Source organism: Phacochoerus africanus, chromosome 1 (genome assembly GCF_016906955.1).
Source record: "Phacochoerus africanus isolate WHEZ1 chromosome 1, ROS_Pafr_v1, whole genome shotgun sequence".
NCBI lineage: Eukaryota > Metazoa > Chordata > Mammalia > Artiodactyla > Suidae > Phacochoerus > Phacochoerus africanus.
In genome coordinates this window covers 15,232,273-15,254,216 of record NC_062544.1, presented here as the reverse complement: position 1 = coordinate 15,254,216, position 21,944 = coordinate 15,232,273, and the positions used below count along the sequence as shown (strand labels likewise).

General features: G+C 40.7%; 1 protein-coding gene across 9 annotated transcripts in view; it reads left to right on the top strand.

Moving 5' to 3' along the window:
- Positions 1 to 21,944, top strand: part of EBF1 (EBF transcription factor 1) — a 397,861-nt gene that overhangs the window by 297,975 nt on the left and 77,942 nt on the right. For all 9 annotated transcript variants that reach the window (XM_047779130.1, XM_047779099.1, XM_047779017.1 and 6 more), the window contains one exon: positions 17,522 to 17,648. In XM_047779130.1, coding sequence (XP_047635086.1) covers positions 17,522 to 17,648 — 127 coding nt within the window. The remainder of the gene's footprint in view (positions 1 to 17,521; positions 17,649 to 21,944) is intronic.

The window sequence follows — 21,944 nt, the reverse complement described above, 5'->3', positions numbered from 1 at the left end:
CAGGCATGAAGGTGAGCTGAACTCTCCTGGCTGATTGCACCCCATTCTTTGTTGGAAAAGTTGGGGTATAAAATGAGAAGCAACACAGACAAGGCATATTTTGCTTCAAACCCAGTGTCTTCTTTGCTGCTCGAGGCAGCTGTGCTCATGGGGACATCCTTTCCCAGGTTGCCAGGGCTGTGTCTTCACCCCTTTCTAGTCCTCCTTCTGTTGCTTGACCTGGACTTTGTGGGAGAGGAAGAATAAGTAGAATGTGAATTTCTTACTCTGTGTCACAGCAGTCACAGTGAGGCATGCAAAGTGTGGCTCAGAATCAGCCATATCATTGACCTCTGAGAATAAGCGGGGTCAGTATGACACTTCACACACCTCAGTGGGTGTGAAAGAAGGACTTCAGCACATCAGGAAGTTATTGATTTGTCCCTACGCCTTGTTCCTGGTCAAGGTCTCTCAGTTTCCTCTTGGTTCCCCCGTTTTCTTGCCCTCTTTTGAGAAAAGATAAAGGGGGTTAAATGCTAACTTAAGTTTATCTAAATTGCTTTAAAAGATCTGTTTCCATAAAACACAATCAAAATGAGTCATGAAAAGGAAAATCCACCGAGAACATACCTTTGTCCTCTCTCTGTTCTTGCACTGCCCCTGCCCTGCACGTACCAGGAGCCCCTCACAATGGATCCTGTGGGGTGTGGGTGAGGTCCAGCTGGGAGGCGAGGGTGGGAGGAACATGCTCCTTCTTTGCCCACCTCCTCCTCCCAAACTGCTCTCATTTGTGGCTGCATCATAAATTGGCTCTGACCCTTCCCTGGTGGAAGCCTGCCGTGTCATAGTTTCCAAAATGTTTTAGCAGATATTCTTTCAAAATAAATAAATCCCCTGCAGCATTAGGAGCTGGGTGTCTGGATGGGAGGCTTTTAATTTGGGCTGTTATCATCATGAGGGTCCTGACAGAAAAATGAGCCTTGCTGAGGTGAACTTTTTGTAAATATTCTCAACTAAGTGTAAATTTAGATCTTCATCCAGGCTATTGGACAGATATAATGTTCTCTCTTTTTTAGTGCAGGGAGAGAATTTGGTACTCTTCCAAATCCCCAAATCCACCGTATACTGCTGAGAAACTTGAGAAACAGCTCACATTGACTAAGGGTTTTCATGTACAGGCAATTTATGGGTATTATTTTCTTCAACCCTCATTCTATGTTAGGTACATATAAGTAAGCTGAGTGTCAGAGAGGTTAAGGCATTTGCCAACCATCACACAGACAGATAGTGCTAGAGATGGGATTTGAACTACACTGTATGTTTTTACAAAGGAAATACAAGCCCAAGTTAATGAGAGAGCAAATGGGTAGAACCACGTGAGGGAAGATGAAAAGAAAGTGCAGAGAAAAAAACAAAAAACAAAAAACAAAAAAACATGCCCTGTATCCAAGAGGTCTGGTAGTAGAAGGAGTAGTCACTGCAGTTCTAAAAGTAGTATAGCTGTTGCCTTTCATTTTGGTAGGAGCCAAAAATTGGGGGGGGGGCATTTCTCCAGGCCTCCCCTGGATAGAATCATAGCTTGGTAAAACTGTGAATATTAAAAGATGGTACCTAGGAATGTAGAGTATGACTAGCATCAGCTCACATTCATTGGGCACTTAGTTCTCCCTGCCAGGCACCATGCTAAGTGTTCAGTGTGGCTCTCACGTGAACCTGGTTGGAGAAGGGATGTTAACCCACGCAGTCCAGCTGCAGGGCTCACCTACTTAACTGCCCATGATTTAGCGTAAGCTCATGTTTTTACCCTAGGGTTTTATCATGTCCAACCAGGGAGGTGACCACCACTGCCATTGATGGTACTAGAGGGTACCTTAGCCTTTACCATCCCCTTGCAAGGTGAGGTAGAAGTGTTATGTAGAGAATCAGAAGTAAGAGCAGTCCCTTCATTTTCTAGTTGAGTAAGTTCGTGGGTAGAGCCATTGACTTACAGGGAAAATTTATCCTTATGTAGGATTATGCTTTATGTTAGGAGCAGGAGACAACCTCTTGCTTTTCCTGTATAAGTGACCAAGTCACTTAGATATTTATGACAGTTACCCTGCTTGCACCTCATCTCTAGAGGAGGACCTCAATCTGTCTTAAGTCTTTGTCTCTAGCCACATTTTCTCTTGAGGTTATGCTACCTCTGTGATTCGGTACTTCTAATTTTAAGGAGACTTTTAACTCTTCCCTCTTTCCTCACTCTGTAGCCCAAAGCACTTAAGAAGCAGGCTGGTGGGCCAGGACAAGAAGATAACATTTTAGATTAGCGGCTGATACTATTATTTGGAGACTTTTTTCAGCTGGGGAATTTAAAAAAAAAGAGCCAGAGAAAGCAGGGCTGGCTTAATTTACCCTCATCTGTGCTCTTCTCCTAACCAAACCAATCTTTTGCAAATGAGCAGTTCAGTTTAGCTCACTGATTGCCCCCGGAGGGTTGGTAAAAAGGTGACACTCAGTCGTTCCTAACTTAGGGCTGCCTCTGTGAGCTCCCAAGTTTGGGGTGAACCACATGACTTGTGAATTTGGTTTACCATCTTTGTTAGTCTTCCTTATTGTTTCTTGCCTTTTCTCCTCTCTCTCTTTTTACAAAGCAAAATATTTTACTGATACTGTTGTGTTCCTTATTATGTCTTATTCCAGAAAATTAAAAAAAGTCTTTGTGATATTTTATATATAAATCCAGGAAAACCAACAGGGTTTATTGTGCTAATGTTTAATGTTGGTTGAGTTTTTTCTTGACTAGAGATGTACTTTGTTGTTTTTGCTTTTCTACCAATGTGTGATTTGGAGGATGGCTTCTGTACTGGCTTATAGAGCTAATTATTATTTCAATATCCCCCTCTGAATTCCTCTAATTTCTAAACAAAGAATGCTAGTTGACTTGCCTTCTGGCATCTAGCACTGGGATAAGTACTATGGGTGATTAAAGTTAGCCTTTGTGGGATTGGGTGCTTTATTTGGAAAGACAGCTTGCTCCTAAGTAGCAAATTAGGGAGTTACATAATATATTTATACAATCCAGAGTTAAATTTGTAGCTTAAAATTCCAGGCAAGGTTCTAGAAGGCAGAGAGTGTAGTATAGTCAGAAGTAGACTGAATAACCCATCAAGTTTCTATTATGTCCGGGTAGATCCCTGTGATGGACATTTTAGGTTCTCATAATCCTTGTATTTAGTTAGTGAAATATCTGAAGGAATTTATACAGCTTAAGGTATTTAAGCTGCCTGTAAAAAGTATCCAGTGGTGGGATTGGCCAGGAGCAGAGGATGAAGGCAACTGAAGACAACCATCCAAAGAGATTTCACAGGGTAGCAGTGACTTAGGAGCCAGGCAGGAGACCCTGAATAGTAATTATGGTCCTTCAGTTGCCCAGTCAGAGGACTGTATTTTAGTCATGGGTGGCCCCCAGACCTCCATCTCTACATCTGAAAATGAGCGTCTTAGATGAAATCATCTTTAAAACCAGCTAAAACACTGGTCATTCCTTTTCTCTAAAGCTCACTCCCTTGAGAATCCCCCAGCAGTAAGAAATGTGGGAATGAGGATGGGTGGGAAGCAGCTTCTTCTGCTGTTGTTCTTTACTTTGAGAACACACTCGCAGCATACAAATATCATCTTGTTTGCAAGAGAGTCTTTAAACTTCATCAAAATGATTTAATTAGCCCCCTAAACTGGATGTCCCTACTAATATGTCTCCAGTCAGTGTTTTCTTCTTCTACACTTCAGATTCTGGTATCAGATATAAACCTGAGACTTATACCATGGTGTTGCTCTAATTCATTCCATAAAGTTCTATGGAATATACTAGTTCTTTGGGCTATCCATAGGTACCTTATGGGAGATGAGGGGGCACTTTTTCCCAGTGAATGTGGGAAATGTCGAGTCAAATAACTTCAACTGGTCCTGGTTCTAGAGTTTTTGAGGCACTTACCTACACTTTGACTATCAAGGCATCGTATATAGCAAGTTGCAAGTTTTTGTAACCATAGAACCCCTTGTCTTTTCCATGGATCTCCCTATAGGAAGATATATTGACAATGGCTGAAGCGCATTTGGATTTCTTGTTAATGAAGTCGTCATGAAATCCAGTCATGAAGCAATTAGACATAAGAAAATCATCTGAAATATTTGCAGAGTATTACTCAGAATCAAATGTTTGGAGCCGCTATTCTTTAATGCTGCAAGTCTCTGAACAGAATTTCTCTCATATTTTGCATCTGGGTTTAGTCCGTGCACACTTGGCATTAGATGCCATGTGATTTTGTAGGACAGCTATATTTAAAGATTGCCAGGACCACTTAGCCCAGAGGGGAGAAGCCAGAGTTATATCACTGTATGAACCAATAAGCCTCACCAGGGGTCAGACATTGTCTTTTTTATCCAGATGAATGTTTTCTTCAACTGCATTCCTGGGACGGGGAGAAGGCAAAAGAATCCACTGCAGGGGAAGACTTGTGAGTGACCATTATTAGATAAATGACAGTTTGGGGGTCTGATAAGCAGTTTTGCTGCTTGAATCCAGAAGCTGGAAAACAAGGTTATAAATGCAGCTCTTGATTTCTTCCCTTCTTCCTTTCCATTTTTACGTTCCACTCACATTTATGTACATAGCTCAGAGGAAGGATTGTAAGTAGAAAAAAAAAAATAGTATTTATTCCTCTGTGACAACAAAAAATGCATGACTACAGGAGTTCCCATCGTGGTTCAGCAGTAATGAACCCAACTAGTATCCATGAGGATAAGGGTTCAATCCCTGGCCTCGCTCGGTGGATTAAGGATTCAACATTGCCATAAGCTGTGGTATAGGTCGCAAATGCAGCTTGGATCCCGCGTTGCTGTGGCTGTGGCATAGGCCAGTGGCTACAGCTCTGATTTGACCCCTAGCCTGGGAATTTCCATGTGCCTCGGGAAAAAAAAAAAAAAAAAAAGACTACAACTCATACGTGCTCCCACTCCAAGTTTCCCAGGCCTTATATCCGGCCTTGATTTTTTCTGAACCACATGTAGAGTCACAAAATTCTGATGGCTATGAGGAGCCTTTCCAGTCATCAAGTGCAACTCTTTTATTTTGAAAGAGATGAAAAGGAGGTTCCAGGGTCCACTGGTGCAATGGCTTGTCCTGGGAATGCATCGGCTGCTTAGTGACGAGAGTCAAGCCCAGTTCCCCAGACACCAACCTCAGTCCCCATGTCGCTTTCTCTTGTACTGCAATTACTCCTATTTCCCTAATCTTTTACCATATTTATATTTACCAAGCCCTTCCAAGTTTTATACATGACTGCATCACTCCTCTATTATGTATAACATTTAATTTGAGATACAAATCCTCTAAAATCAAAAAGAAAATTAAGGACGGTAGGGAAAGACATTGTCTCGAATATCATTTCTTTTAAAAATTTATAATATAAACAGGGTACAATAGCTGTGTCATTTATTTTACATGCATGAGTTTAATTCAATGGTTAAATGAACAGGTTTAAAATAATTCATAGTTGCCTACTTTTTCCTAAATATATCAGGTGCCAAGTCTATAGTCAGCCTATACTTATTGGCCACCTCTTTTGCTTAATGCAAAATTTTAAACCTCATTTGTAAAGAGTAAAAAGGGCAGTCCAAATCACTTGCATCGAACTTTGAAAATGACTTTGAAGAATACCTTCAGGTCCAAGTTATTTTATGGGGAATGATTTCTGAATGCTTATTTTAAAAACAGATCAAAAATCATCTCTGGCCTTTTAATATAGTAACATAGTTACAACCATCCTCACCACATTCTTAAAAAGGCTTTAGTCTCTACTGTTATTTTTAATGACTAAAGCATTTTAAATTTATCCTCTATGTTGATAATTATGGGATAGTAAAAAATGGCTTTATGGTTGACATTTCCATCTAGTTGTTTACAGAGCATTCAGGAGGTACACGTTTGTGCCTCTAACTTGAAAATGGAAATCACAGAAGTGTGATGCATTTCTAATTTTAACATGAATCAAAGAGAGAATTCACACCTGGCTGCAGCCATGTGACTTATAAGAAGAAAATCGATATTTATATAGTTGTTATGCATATTTCATCTGTGTGCTCAGTGCTGATGGCTGGAATGGCTCCCTGATGATCTGAACGAAAGCTTTCCTCCTCCAACCTTGCTAGTGTCATCTTTCCTAAAGCTCCGACTCCTTATATTGGGATTCAAGCACAGCTTCGCAAGACTGTGACCTTTCTTTTTAACATCCTGCCCACCATTCCTCCTAACTTCTGCTCCAATCATGATGAGTCGTGAGCTGCTCTTTATACCTGCAGGGATTTTTCAGCACTCTTGTCTTGCTTATGTTATTCCTCCTTGTCACAATGCTTTTCCCTTCTTTCTGTGCCCAAATCCTTCCACCCTTTTAAGTTCTCCCCTTCCTACAGAAAAACCATTTTTACCTGCAAAATCTTCTCTCACAGGTCCGGTTATTGAATATTTTCTCTTCTTTCTAAATTTCTAATGGCCTTGTCTGTACCATATTATGTTCTTTATCGCTTTCTATCTTTAGTTATTATGACTTTAGGGGCTGCTTTCTCCCTCAAAGGCAGGATCCATGCTTAATTCATCTTAGTTTCCTGCAATGTCTAGCACAGTGCCTTACATGTCAGAGGCATTAATTTATAACAAATGGTGTTGAATGACACTACTCCTTTCACTCATTCATTCATTCATTCACTCACACGTGCATATAAACAAATCTCCTCATTAGCAACTGTTATGTGCAATACTGCTTCCGTAGTGTCAGTACCAGATAGACTGCGGTTGAGTTTCTGTTAATGCATGTATAATTAGGTAGTTTATATTTAGATATATTTATTGTGCAATAAGGATGCACATAAATACCTTAGTGTAAATCTGTTGGTTATGGTAAGGATTAAGTAGTAATAAAACTAACGCTTTTAAGTGATTGAGACCAGTGAGGTTTTCGCCTAAACTCATTAGAGGCATTAACTCCATCCCATAATACTAGTTAGATAGCTAGCCCCTCCCTCTGTCCCACCTCCCTTTCCAGAGGATGAAAATGAAGGTCAGAGAGGTTGAGTGACTTTCCAGAGGTCCCCCAGCTGGTAATTTACAAAACTGGGGCTTGCGCCAAAATCCATCTGGCTGCAGAGCCATCTTTTAACCACCTACAAAGAATGTAGTAAAACCTCATTTATTCAGAGAAGAGTATTATAGTTACCTCAATGCTCCAAAATTTAGCATGAAACCAGAATTAAGCAAAAAAAAAAAAAGTAACTATATAAAATAACAGACTTTGAGGTAACCCAAACAGTAATTTCCAAAAAAAAAAAAAAAAAACTTCATTATCTGTTTTCCCTGGTCAAAGCAAATTAAAAGCAGCAAACCAGAAGCGGGTTGTTAGAAGCAGACTCAGTGACAGCAGAAGTGACAGCTTAATGTCAAGGGCAGGAAAGGAAAACCTAAAAAGCAGATGCAGAATGATATTACCCCATGCAGGATGTTAATGACTTTTGCTAATGCCAGTGGCCCTGAGTAATCAAGAAAGAGATGGCAATTATATTCAGTATCTTCTATCTAAACCCACATGATGTGTGTAATGCATCCTCAAAGGGCTTCAGTGAAGGCACTTGTGCTGGCACAGTATTAAAAGGGGGTTGGCATCAGTGTTCTGTACGGCTCACTTCCCGAAGGGACGTGTTAAATCAGGAATTACTGAATAATATGCAAGTATCACTGTAGATAGGATACACATAGCAACTATACCACCCAAGACTATTAGAATGTTTCGTGTCTTAAAAGTTTTGATATCCTTTTCTGAGACTCTGAAAAGACCCTCAAAGACTCTTTGGTGAAAGGTGAATTCATTCCCTGCTACCCTCCCTTTGGGTTCTTAGATTTTTCGTTCCTAATTCCTTATCTTTGTAGGCAGCGCTTCTGCCCTGCCAACCACCAACTCTGATAACATAGAGCCCCTTCCAAAAATGTATCTGGCCTTCCTTTTTCTTTTATATTTTAATTTTCAAACAAACAGAGCAGCAACCCAGGACCCTAAGCCAGGCCCAACGAGGGAATGATGTTCCTTCTTGACTGAATGTAGCAAAACAAGCCTCGAGAAAGAGCTCATTGTGTAGTTTGAAACCACAGGGGCTGGCATGACTGGTGTCGAGTCCTCTCCGTCTGGAATACTCTGGACCTCAGGAACTCACCAGCGCTTTTCCAGCTCCCAGATGGTCAGGATGGGATCCAGTCTTTAATGGGGCCCAATTGGCACAAGATTTACATCCTGGGAAGAGAGCTGGAGAAAGTTTATTTAAAAAATAAATTACCGAAAAATAAATAAATCAATCAACCCACAAAACCAAAGGCAGTTGAAGCATAATGTATTTATGTTAGCTTTTTTCTCCTCGATCTGTTATTTTGAAAGATGATCTTGCTGCTGTTTTGTTTTGTACAATTAACGGCATTGATTTAGGAACCTGGTTAATTTCTTGGTCAGAAGAATTAGGCAGTATATTTTTGTGAATGTTTAATGAGGTTACCAGGAAGCCTGTGGGGGCAAAGTAAAAAAAAAAACAAAAAAACATTTTTCTTTATAAAAGGATTTTTTGAATGGGGTGGTATTGGCAATATCTTTTTGATAGATTCATAAGGGACTTAACTGCATTTTTATCATAATTATTCCTGGCGGTTAATGGTGTCATGGTATTTATTCATTCAATGTTCAACAAGTATCTATTGAATGTCTACTAGTTCCCAGGCACTGTTAAAACTGGGAACATAGTAGCGAAAACAAGAAAGACCAAGTTCATATCCTCAGGGACCTCATGTTCTAGTTGGGTGATGCAGATAAACAATAGGAAAATAGATTTCTCGCTTTCTTCTATACCTCTGTCTCTATGTCGATATCTATAGAGAGATATTTCAGCCAGTGTTAAGGAATACTGATGACTATTTAAAAGGTAGGTTTAAGATCCCCTAAACTCAACTCCTGAGACTTTAGTTTCAAAAGTCTCCTCTGACATTCATACATAAAGTTTATCTTTGGGAATTCATGTGACCCAACATATTTTGCTAAACATTGGGTTAGTTATTTTCTTGAGAGGACAAAAGGAAACCAGAATGTTTGCGAAACAGTAAATGCTTCCACTGGCTTTCTCTCACGTTTCCTGAGAAATCATATATTGCCTTTGAGACAGGCAGCTCTTGGGAATGAAAAAATCTGTGTTACGAAACCCAGAGAACTCTGATTAGGGAACAAACCAGAATACACTGAGGAACTCAGGAGAAGAGGTGGCATCCCATGGTTTATGTTACATCCACTTTCAGAGGAATAGAGATAAGATATGTGGGTTCAGTCAGTATGGTGCCCAAGAACATACACTTACCATATTTCAACTTTCTTTAGAAACTCCGGAAAATGATATTTCTTAAGCACCATGTTTAACGACAGAAAGATGAATGCCCCAAAGTGGACAAAAAATAAGTTTGCTTGAGTGGTCACTACCACTGTGGTATCTCTTTAAAAATCCTTAGTCGATTTGGTTTCGAAGCTTTAATTATGCTTTTATGTTACAGTTTCCTTTATTTAAATGTCTGCTTTATGTCCATCACTCAGCACCCCCTGCTTATCGCGAAAGAGATGGATATTATTATCTTAAATGAGGAGGAGGGAGAACGCTGTGAGAATTATTAATACATAAATTAAAAAATTAATCTGGAAAGTGCTTTAGGGTCCCTAGAGGAGCTCTCCCCAAACACAAAGCCTACTTAACATTATTATTAGCACTTCCTCAGAGCAGAAAGGAGCCAGTGAAGGATGAGAGGGTAAACTGAGGCACAAAGGGTGACACTGGGCAAATGGGCTGGTGTGTCTTAGAACCCAGACTCTTGAATGGGTAATACCTAAAGCCCAATGGACCAGTGCCCGCTTTAGGCTTTTTCTAGTTATAACTGTTAATTCTTTTTCCAGAGAAGAAAATTTTCCTCCCCTTTACCCTTTCTCTTTAAGTCTTTGCTTCTTTTGGATTTTTTAAAGCTTTTTAATGTTGAAAGTGATTAAGGCTAATGTATTAAATCCTAAGGCTAGTAATGAAAAGTCACTGGTGTGCTTTCTAGTAATCCCAGTCTTTTTTTTTTTTTGACTTTGTGGCTGGGAACTTCAAATTGCCTTTATTTCATATAGTTCCATTGGTTGGAAAACATACACAAAAACTTATCTTGGAATTGCCTTTTTGTTCGGCTGGGAAATCATTCTCAGTCAGCCTCTCACCCATGAGAAAGGTTATTTGGAGGACCTACTATGCTCCCCAAATCTTTTCAAGTATAGGAGAAGCTGAGGACCCATTCCATCTGTCAACAGTGAAAGGAGGATGAAACGTGAACGTACCAGGAGTTGTGGAAAAACAATAAACAGTGGTGGAGAGGGACAGCTGTGGTTGTGTAATGGTGGTCATCAGTCAGGCAGACTTGACACTTCTAATTGGTTCCTTGATCATTTTTCTTCACGTTCCTGAAATTCATTTTTCACATCTGTGAACCAGTTACCACCCATGCCTGCCCCTAACACCACAGGCCAGAAATCACGGAAGGCGCTTCTCATAGCACTTGGCACATAGGTAGAGACAACAGAAAGCCATTGCTGCTAAAGTCATCATCAAGCTCATCACCAGAGTCCATTTAGTGTGAGCTAGCATGGTACAGGCAGTGAGTGCTACGGACTCTCAGAGAAGAAGGCGATTCCCAAGATTGGCCCTTTTCCCCAGAATTCTTCAATACGTCTCCATTTATGTTTTAAAATACTAGACACTCTCATCCATACCACACCCCCCCCATGGGTCATACTTTTGATCCTTGGAGAGACTTCTAGAAAACCGTCTGGAGAATTCTCCTCTCCTGTGCCCCTCATCTGGAGGTGCATCATCTGGACTTGCAGACTTTGCAGTCTGGCCCTTTGGGGTCTGGCTTTCACCTTCATTCATTCATCTTCCACAGTCCTCTGTGCCTCTGCAGAGGGAGGTGTTTCTCTCTTTTGTTTCCCGCTTCTGTGGGGACAAGCCCCACCTCCTCCCCTGTGTCTGCTTCCCATCTCTCATGGTCAGTCAGCAGCCTCACTTTGCACCCGGAGGCCATAGCAGGGGTGCCTCGCCTGGTCGGCCACTGGGGACTCTTCCACTCTTGTGCTCTGAGTCTGGAGAAGAGAAACTGCTCATCCAGGCAGCTGGGAGGGAGCATCATTGCTGTTGCCCACAGGTCTTTGGTGGGCTGGCAGCCTTTCCTGGGGTCTTGCAGAGACCCTGTGTGCTTTTTTCATTGTAATATCATACTTAAAAATGATTTCTTCTGAGTATAATATTAATGCATTCTTCTTGTTGAGAAGTTTGAAGATTCAGGGAGGTATACAGAGGCGAATAAAATTACCCATATCTTTATCATCCAATGGTTACTTCTCTTGACACGTTGAGGTTTTTTCGTTCAGTCCTTTATTCCCTGCAAATAGATATCTAATTCTTACATAATCACATGCAATAAATATTGCACAAAACTGATATTCTACTTTTTGATTTCAATGATATTTTCTTGTAATAAAAGTAATATCTGTAAATGTACAAATTGAATTATTCCAGAATTATTTATGTGATTATCCTTTCCTATGCAAGCATACACATGCTCTTGCTCACACACAAATAAACACACAAGTACACACACACATACAAGGAAGAATTGGGAGAGAAAGAAGATACCTCACATCTCACGTCATCAGTCTAGAAATAAACACGGTTGTTTGAGCATTGATCTTTTGTGCCTATTTTTTTAGTATTGCTCATCTATTTTTTTTCTTATTTCCTCTTATCCCTTTTCACTGGAGTGAGTCACAGACCTTTAAACATCTTCCTTTTTTTAGTCATTTAGATAATATCTGAGCAGGATCAGTTGGATAATTAATTTTAAGAACAACTTAGAGAATGAGAGTTAAATATTTATCAGGTTAAGAACAGTGGACTCTTATGGATAGGGATTACTTTGCTTAATGGAATCAAGCATCTAGTAGATTTCTTCCCTAATTTATGCAAGTATTTATTTCAGATATATTTTATTTCAGATATATGTGTAAGGTAATAAGTACTTTACAGGATACAGATATGAGTTCAACCATGTTGCTAATGTCAGGGACTACCTAATGGGGAAAGATGTGTAAGAAAATCTTTATGGCACAAGTGAAATAGGATGCTAAGTGCTCTAGTACACATGCCATAATGACATAAATTCTTACAAAGGTGCAGGTAGCTCTGACTCTTAGGATCAGGTAAAACTCACTGGAAGAGAGAACATCTGGTCAGGGTTTTAAGTGGAGTAGCAGTCGGGGAGTATGTAGGTAAGGAAAGGTATGAAAACATAGATGTTAAGCTAGGCTGTGGTGTGAGCGTGATGCACGTGGCCTCTCCAGAGTGTGGAAGGGCAGAGTGGGCAGCGTAACTAGGAAGGGAGCTCAGCTGTCAGGCCTTGGAGCACCTGGATACTATGACAAGGAGTCTGGACTCCATACTATCCACAAAGGGGGCAAGTGAGGGTCTGAGTCAGGGCGTGACTTGATGAGGTTGATCTGAAGGAGATAATTCTGATGCAGAAAGTGGCAGCAGAGAGAAGTCATTTAGGAACCAGTTATGATATTAGAGTCATCTGAGTAGGAAATGGTGACAACCCAAACAGGAGAAAGTAGACAGCCAAGGAGACAGTGAAATGCATCAGAGGGAAGACTCACCTTGATTGAAAGAAACTTTGAAGGGAGGAAAAAAATAAAGATGATCCTAGGTTTTCTAATTTGGGTGATTCAAAGGATAGCATTCCCTTAGCTCAAAGAGGGAACACAGGGGCAAGAAATACATTTATAGGTAGTGAGATGATATGTTTAGCATCAGTTGTGTTGAGACTGAGGTGGCAATAAGACCTGTTTGGGGAGATTCTGTTACTTTGTTGCTAATAAAAGTGTGGTGCTTGGCCACAGGGATCAAAGCTAGAGCTTTAGCTTTGGAAATCAGTTTAGCTGAGGTGGTTGAGTCAATGAATGAACCCAAGAAATGTTAGGCAACTGAAAAAGAGAAAAAAAAAATTGTGCAATTTCTACAATTAACAATTTGGCAGGAAGGAATAGCTAGCCCATGAGGAGACCAGGAACCAGTGAATAAGAGAGGAGCTCTGGAAAACACGTATTGATGGCATGAGAGATTGGTTTTTTCCCTACTATTTCAAATAACACTAGTTAACCTGCCTGACCCCAAACTTTTCGCATCTGGAATACATATCCCATAAGGATGGGTTTGAAAATACAGTGAATGTGAAAGTCTTTTGGTAAACCATTAGACACTGCGGGTCTTACGCCTTATAATTAGCGTCACAGAGTAAAGAAAGTGTAGACTTCCAAAAGGGAAGAATGTAGTGTCAGATGTTACTGAGTTTCAGAAGAGGATTTATTTTTGGCTCAACTGGTTTGGTTTGTGATTTAAGGAAGTTGAGTCAAAAGAGTGCATTTGTTCTCTAAGCACCTAGAATAGTATTTCCCAAAGTATGAGGCATGGGTCTCTGGTTGAACAGGGAACCATGTTGGATTTGACACAGACATTAAGTAGAACTGAATCCTTAGTGAGAATGTTAGTATCCTTTTGTTTCTCTTTTAATCCTTCTGATTTCTCTTGAGGGACACAGTCTCAGCGGGGCAAACAAGTCTGTAACATATAACACTAGCTCATCTCCCTTTCCTATAAACCTATTCAGGCTGTCAACAGTATCTAGCTACTGCACACCAGGGGAACTATATCCAGTCTCTTGGGATAGAACATGATGGAAGATAGCATGAGAAAAAAAATGTGCATATTTCTATGACCGAGTCACTATGTTATACAGCAGAAATTGACACAACACTGTAAATCAACTCTGCATTAATTAAGAAAAGAAAAAAAAACAGTATCTAGCTAGAATTTAACAACATAGTGTTAACTTTAAGATTTCCATCCATAGTACTGTCTTATTTTGGCAGAGAATGCTAGTTATGGTCATGATGTAGTTTCCTTTTTAAAGTAAGTTATTCTAGAAAAAAGTTAGCCAATTTAAAAATTTTAAATATATGGCATTCTCTCTGTGCTGCAGTGGGTTAAGAACCTGACAGCATTGGCTTGGGTCACTGCAGAGGCATGGATTCCACCCCTGGCCTGGCACACTGGGTTAAAGGATCCAGCATTGTCCCAGATGTGGCATGGGTTGCAGCTGGGGCTTGAATTCAGTCCCTGACCTGGGAACTTCCATATGCTGAAGATGCGGCCATTAAAAAAAAAAATTAAGTACATAATTGCACAGGTGGTATATATATATATCAAAATAGAAAGTGGTATTCCAATCTCAAGAGTATGGAAAATTTAGACTTACTGGAGCCCTTCCTCCTTCTGTTACTTAGAGTGGCAGAAGAGGAAGTTCTAACCTAGTTCAACCAGGTTGGAACAATGTGGGAAACTTATTCTGAGATGGGGGAGGAGGGTCTTGGGTTCTAGACTTCCGGATCTAAACCCTGTCTTTTTCCCAAGATGTTGGATCAATTTTTGAGGCCATTAGACTTTTCTGGATTGTGGTGTCCTTAGCTGTTAAAAAGAGAGTATTATTTTTAAATGATTGCTAGCATTTCTTCCCGCCATGAATTCTGTATTTCTCTGAGTCATTAGTAATAAGCCTATGCTTTCAATTAATAGAAGTTAGAAAAAAAAGTGTTCCTTCTGTAAGCCATCAATATCATGTGTCAAGGCTAGAGATTGTTCCCAGACTAACATCTATAGCAAGGAAAACATCAACAAATTCATTTTTCTGATGATGATTCATAGTCTGCCTCATTTGTGAAGGATAGTTATTTCAAGAACGAATTTCTGCTTTAGTTAGGGTGATTGATTAAAATTGAAAATGAAATAGTAAATGAAAATTTGTTTCAATTTCCTGAGCCTAATGCTTTATGCCAAACCCCCACTCTCCAGTAGTTTCTTTGCAGTCACATCTAATCAATTTATAAAGCCCATGAATTTTGTTCCTTAGCGAAGCAACTCATAGGTAATAAGTTCTTATACCTAAAAAGATGTCCACATTATCTATTTACTGATATCTTTCCATCTTTTAAAATGTATTTCCCCTGAGAAAAGGGAGGGCAGAGGAAGTATTTTCTAACTGACTGAAAATTCCCCTGAGTATTATTGTAGATTAATGTTACTCTCCATTCCAAGTAACTCTGAAAAATAGAAGCATACCACTTATTTGGAATATAACTATAGGGCAACTTCCATCATCAAAAACACAGCCAAGGACCAGGCAGTAAATGAAAAATGGATATAGCATGTGAAGAGAAAAACACGCACACATGGTCTTTGGACTGGGAACAGTTTCTCTTTATGCTTAGCTAGGAAATACTTGTCCCTGCCATTTTTTGAACTGTGTTGGGGGTCACTTGTTTCTCTCATTTGCTCTGAGGAGGATGATTTTATGAAAGCAGCTTAACAATTTATGATTGTTTTCACATCTGAAAGAAGGGGATAAGAATACATACAATTATTCCTACCAAATTAGTGTTAGCAAGTAAAATCCTCAGCAATGTAGTCAATAGCCTCTTTGGTACTCAACAGATGTTCATCTCCAAATTGCAGAAACCCTGTCTGAACAGTTGAGATTAAACATGCACTTGATTCTGGAAGATCATCTTCTGTGGCTCTCCAGAACCTGTTTCCTTCTCCTGTTCTTTGTACACTAGTAAACTTGATTTCAGACCTTTGATGCTTATAGATCAGAAGAGCAGTCTAGAAAGTGCAAAGGACACCAGGAGGAAAAGAGACAAACTGAATAAAATAGAAATCATTGAAAACCCATAGGTATCTGGGTCCATTAGTGCAGGGGAAAAACAGCCCTTATACTCACTAATCACATAGGGCTTTTCTCTTGTCAACAAGATATAAGAAGTGGTATTCCAAATGACAGTCTTGATTTATCAAGGCTAAATTTGATTGTATCTATTCTGCTTATTTTAGAAAACATACAATGCATTTTGGAATAATTTCAATATAGAAAGGTCAAAATCTGAAGTAAACTTTTTGTGTGTATGTGTGCTTTTACGGGTAAACCCTTAGCTGCCCAAAAAACTTAGCTGTGGAGAACTCAGTATCCAGGGGTTCCCCATCAGCAAGCTATTCCTGAAGCATCTTTTGTCTGTTTCCCCCGAATAAGCTAAGCATCCACACGTTCTACGAAAGAGGATAGGCATTTCTAATTACTAAGCTAAAATGATTTTTCTGCAGATGACCTTTATATTTCAGGAAAGAGCATTTGACAGAAATTGCAACTTTCTCATCTTCTTTCGCCCAGGACTTCATGCTAGGACAGTTTGCCCAGGCAGTACCCAGGGGCTGGCATTTGTGGATGCCACCTTGATTCTCATGATGTTACCTGTGATCCTCTGGGCAAAACATTTGTATTGGGCCTGGTTTGCACATTGAAACGAAAGCCCTTTCTACATTATAAGAAGAGCACAAATATACATTAGTACAAACTCAAGTGATCACCCATGACTCAGTACCACGATATTGAGCTAAACGAGTGGGAAAGGAGTCAAGGACACCATACATAGAGCACACAGGGTCCAGCACCATCAGGGGTCAGCTAGGCAAATGCCAGGGCTGGAGTTTTCAAAGAACCAGATAATGCTGGTTTTATGGCCCTTTAATAACATGTTAGTAATATAAACAAAGATAAGAGTACTAAAAAATAAATTCGGCTATCAGTGTAATCTGATTGCCAACAGTGCCCAGAAATGAACTTTCTCATTGTGCACCTCATGGTACCACCTCATGGACCACTGATCATCCTCCAGCCCCCTCCCCAACCTTCCATTTCCCCTTTTATGGACACTCCTTAGTTCTGCCAGATCCGTCAGCTATTCCAGGGAGTCAGATTCTTGGGCTTCCCCTTTAAAGCGCTTTGATTGTGCCTCTGGTAGTTAAGGCACCAAACGGTCTTTAGAGGCATTTCCTACGTGTGCTCTGCAGCTAATCAGAGCGCCTTGGCCCACTGATTTCCTACCTCTGTGTTTTGCACATGTTTAAAGGCTCAGTTCAAACACCAGGCCCACCAGCTCCTGGGGAGGCCTAGCAGAGCTCAGCTCTGATTTCGGTGTCTGCCTCAAACAGAGATTTTCCAAAGGATATCCTGTAGTGGATAAATCATTTCATTAGGCCAGGTTTTCTTTTCAAACCAGGAAGCAGAGTGCCTGCCGTGTAGGAAAACCCAGATAAAGTTGTTATGGCTGTGCTCAGAGCCCTTGTAAATATTGTTGTCAGTGTCTTTCATACAGGTTCCATCACCATCGTATCTAAACATTGACGGGTTAATTATGTGTTTTAAAGCTATGTTTATTGAGAGCGGATGGGAAAGCTGTGAAATGAGCCCTCTACTTATTGTGGTGACAATGTTTTTCCTCCACATGTCTTTCCCCAGCTGATTACTCCTCATGCCATCCGTGTGCAGACCCCTCCTCGGCACATCCCTGGAGTTGTGGAAGTCACATTGTCCTACAAATCCAAACAGTTCTGCAAAGGGACACCGGGAAGATTCATTTACACAGGTAAGAACTGCTACAGAGGGTGGCAGAGTTGCCTTGGCCTTACGGGTCTTTTACTCGATCTTGTATGTATAAGTGTGCACCCTATGCTGATAACTATTTTCTTTTTAATGGAGACTCACTTTTTTTTTAAATTAAAAAAATTTTTTTTTAATTTTTTAAACTTTTTTTTTTTTTGGTCTTTTTGCTATTTCTTGGGCCACTCCCGTGGCATATGGAGGTTCCCAGGCTAGGGGTCGAATCGGAGCTGTAGCCTCCGGCCTACGCCAGAGCCACAGCAACGCGGGATCCGAGCCGCGTCTGCAACCTATACCACAGCTCACGGCAACGCCGGATCGTTCACCCACTGAGCAAGGGCAGGGACCGAACCCGCAACCTCATGGTTCCTAGTTGGATTCATTAACCACTGCGCCACGACAGGAACTCCCCTATTTTTTATAATGGAGACACTTTTTAACGGAGACTCACTTTCTCCATTTCACACTGTGTATGACCAGCTGAGTTTCTATTATTGGTATTAGTATTAGTATTATTAAAGAAGTCATCTGGGTATCCATGTTGAATGACAAGTCCATGGAAATCATGGCTTGGACAGCTAAAGTGGCAGCCTGAGACATAAGGGAAGAAAAAAGGAGCACTTGACCATTCTCAGCCTCTTTGTGCGTGGGGGGGTTGTTTGTTTTATGGAGTAGAGATATGCTTTAACACACAGGACAACTTTCTTCTAGCCTGTTCCTAGCATTTGTATTAAGGACAGTTGGTAATTTTCATATTTAATTCTGGGTTGGCGCCTTCTTCCCTTGGAAGGTACCTTTTGCTCCCTCCCCACCTGCCCCCTGCCACCCCAAACAGCTTTGACACAGGGACCTGCCTTGCAGAAAGTAGCTGGGTTATAGGATGAATGTGGATTTCCTCCCATCAGATGGAGGTTCTCTATGGAAATACATCAAGTGCACAGACTTAATACCCAGTGTGTACTTGGAGAGATCCTCAGATTGTTGTGTGCAAACCAAACACCCAGGGGTCTTTTTTATAATTCAGGGTCTGATTCAATAGCTCTGAGTGGGACCTGAGATGGTGCATTTCTAACAAGCTCTCAAGGGGGGGCGGGGGCTGATGATCCTGGTCCAGGGACCACTTTGGGGGCAATGACTTTTAGGTCTGCTAAATATCAGTCATCTCCGGAAACTGGTCCCACGTTTTCTTCTTCGTTCAGTAAAGGACTGCAAGGCCAGATTGAGTACAGCGTGTAAGTTGCTTTCCCACAAAGAGACTCCAGAGCATGAAAGGATAACTGTGTTAAAACATCCTAATTATGACCATACAATTAAGTGGACACATTTTATTTTGCTGTGATGTTTTACCTCAAAGCATCTTTCTTTTTGTATTTAAATCCTAGGGACAAAATCAGCTATACTTCTTAGGGACTCTCTCTCTCTTCCTCTCTCTCTCTCAAAATTATAAAAACAATTAATGCATCCTGACCCTTGGAAATGCCTCCCAGCCCTTTAAACAAAATGCAGGTTTGGTGCCTGCCTGACGATTAGTTTTAGTTAATTGAAAATTATAGGATTGACCCAAGAGGAAAATTTTGTTTGCACTCCAATCACTTTTACAAATTAAGGAAAATTACCACAATTTTGTTTAGCTAAGGTTTCACACTGAGTTCAAGAAATTAGCTCAGCCATCCCAACAAAGTCAGCACTTTGTTAGTGAGCGCTTGAAAAAATAATAGTCTATCTGGAGTTTTGTGGTGTATACAAACGAAGCATAGAGAAAGCTATGATGCTTTATAGAAGTAGGCCAAGTGTTTTTAATTAGGCTCATTGGTTCAGCGTAAGTTTTGAAGAACAATCAAACTAGCAGATTAGCTGTTTCTTTTAAAGCTAGGATTTCTTGCCATTCATTTTTCCCATGAGAACTTCCACATAGCACTATTTTTTTTTTTTTTTTACAAGCCTCCTTATGGGCCTGCAGGAAAAGGACCAGTTGAAACTTCTGATACTGTAACATTCCCCACCATCATTCCGATGGATAGGAGTTTTTCACAATGTTCTTCGCTGAACTCGGTGTTCTGGAACATATTACAAAACCACAGAGGCCAAATGTTTTCTCTGAGGAGTTTGGACTCTGTTTTTGGCCAAAAACATTTAGGCCTCGCTAGCTGCTTATTTACTCTGCCATTAAGAACAAGAAAAGGAGAAGAAGAAAATGCTCGTGTGGTGGGAGGAACGAGAGGCAATCAGGCATGATTCCGCTTTGGTGACAACGACCCTCCCGTTAATGGTTCCATTTTGTGGTCAGGTCTCATTTAGAAGAAATTATTTTTAATCAGTGTTCAACAAAATATCCCCTTGAGCCACCTGGCCATAAAAGTTTAAAAAAAAAATTATCCCCATTAAATTGCTTAAGTTCTCAAAAGAAAATAGCTAGGGGACCCATCATTATTGGGAATTTTTTTAACCATTAGAAAAAATTGCCATCAATTTAAGAAATCGCATCTTGGAAAACCTGTATCGTATGAGAATGAACATCAAAGCGGCCCATTTGCAAGTCGAGCAAAGTAGTTAAGGATAAGAGAGAGAAATCCTGGGTATGCGTGCACATGTGTGTATGAAAAAATGCTTCTGCTGATCTTGCCTGAGACTGTGGGCAATAGACAAGGAGACTTAGTTTTTTTAAGTATTCTAGGAGAGAGCCTCACCTCTCCCTGTGTTAGAAAAATGAAATTCTGGGGAGTTCCCATTGTGGCTCAGCAGTAACAAACCTGACTAGTATCCATGAGGATGTAGGTTCGATCCCTGGCCTCACTCAGTGGGTTAAGGATCCAGCATTGCTGTGGCTGTAGTGTAGGCTGGCAGCTACAGCTCTGATTCCACCCTCAGCCTGGGAACGTCCATATGCCATGGGAGAAGCCTGAAAAAGACAGAAAAAAAGAAAAAATTTTTTGAAGAAATTGGCAATGTAATTTCCCCACTGATCTAGCTGGCTGTTCACAGTCACTGTGACGTTACCACATTTCTGACAAAAGGGTGTCTTTCTTAATTGAGGTATACCTGGGACTCTTGGTCATTAGCATTAAATGCTCCTACCAAGGGTCACATGTTCATGGCTGGTGCTGCCAAGTCTCTATGATTTGCTCAGTTTACCTCTCTGCTCATCACCACTTTCTGGCAAAGGCACAGAGATGGGTCGTAAAACCTCTCTGTTCTTTATTTCCGAACAGCCACTCAGGTCATTGTAAATGTGCAGCCCTGCTCTTCTGTCCACTCACAGCAGCTCACACTTCATTTTCTTTAACATCCACAGCCTTTCAAGATGTGAGGTTTGGTTTTCTGGATGGCGTTTGCCAACTCTTGATTCTTACTGGAATATCAAGTGCAAGTTTTCCTTAAAAAAAGAAAGAAAGAAAGAAAGAAAGAAATGTCCAAGGACTGAAAAACAAAAGCCTAAGCTCAGGCACGGCTGTTTTTTTCTGAGTGTGTGAGAGAGAGTTTAGGGGTGTGTGTAGAAGTCTCTAGAAATCCATAATCAATGAAAAAAAAAAAAAACCCACACCACTGAGACAGGAACAGCTTGGCTTAATGTATGCAAATAAAGGCTGACTTTTGGGGGAGGAAGGAAAAAATTTGACTAAACACAGATTGCCTGTAAGCGGGCTCCACTTGGAAAGACGTGAGCACAGCTCTCCATCTTTGGTGCTTCAGACCAGGGACACGTGAGGAACTCTTAGCCACCAGCGATGCAGTTCTCTGCTGTTTGCCCAATCAGAGTGAGCGAGCAAAGTGAATCCCAACGTGACTGGAACAAAAAAAGCTTGCCTAACAGCGCGGCCCGGATCTGATTGATTGGGCAGTTATTCTTATGTGCATGCAGGGGAAGGCTGACTTTCACTTTTATATAGTGTTTTCTAATCGGAGGAAACAAAAGACCCCCTTGAACGCATCTCTCCTGAGTCAGTCCAATGGGAAGTAAACCCCCATCAACCTCCACTGCCCTGGAAGGTGTCTCCCTTGAAATTTTGTTCTAGTTTGCTTTTCTGCCCTTGTTATGGCTTTGAGGGCTTTTAGGACTGTAATCTCTCCTGCAAAACTTTAAGTAACTTTGGAAGCTGATAAAAGACTCTCGGGAGCCTTTAGCTGCTTCTTCAAAGTCCTTAGAGTTGGCTTTTCCTGATAAGAGGTGGCCAAGTCAAAATGTACTTTTTAAGTTTCACTCTGGGTATTTCTCCATTGGAGGGGCTGCTGTCTGGTGAAAGTAAGACTGGAGAAATGGGCCACCAGGATGTTGGGCAGCTTA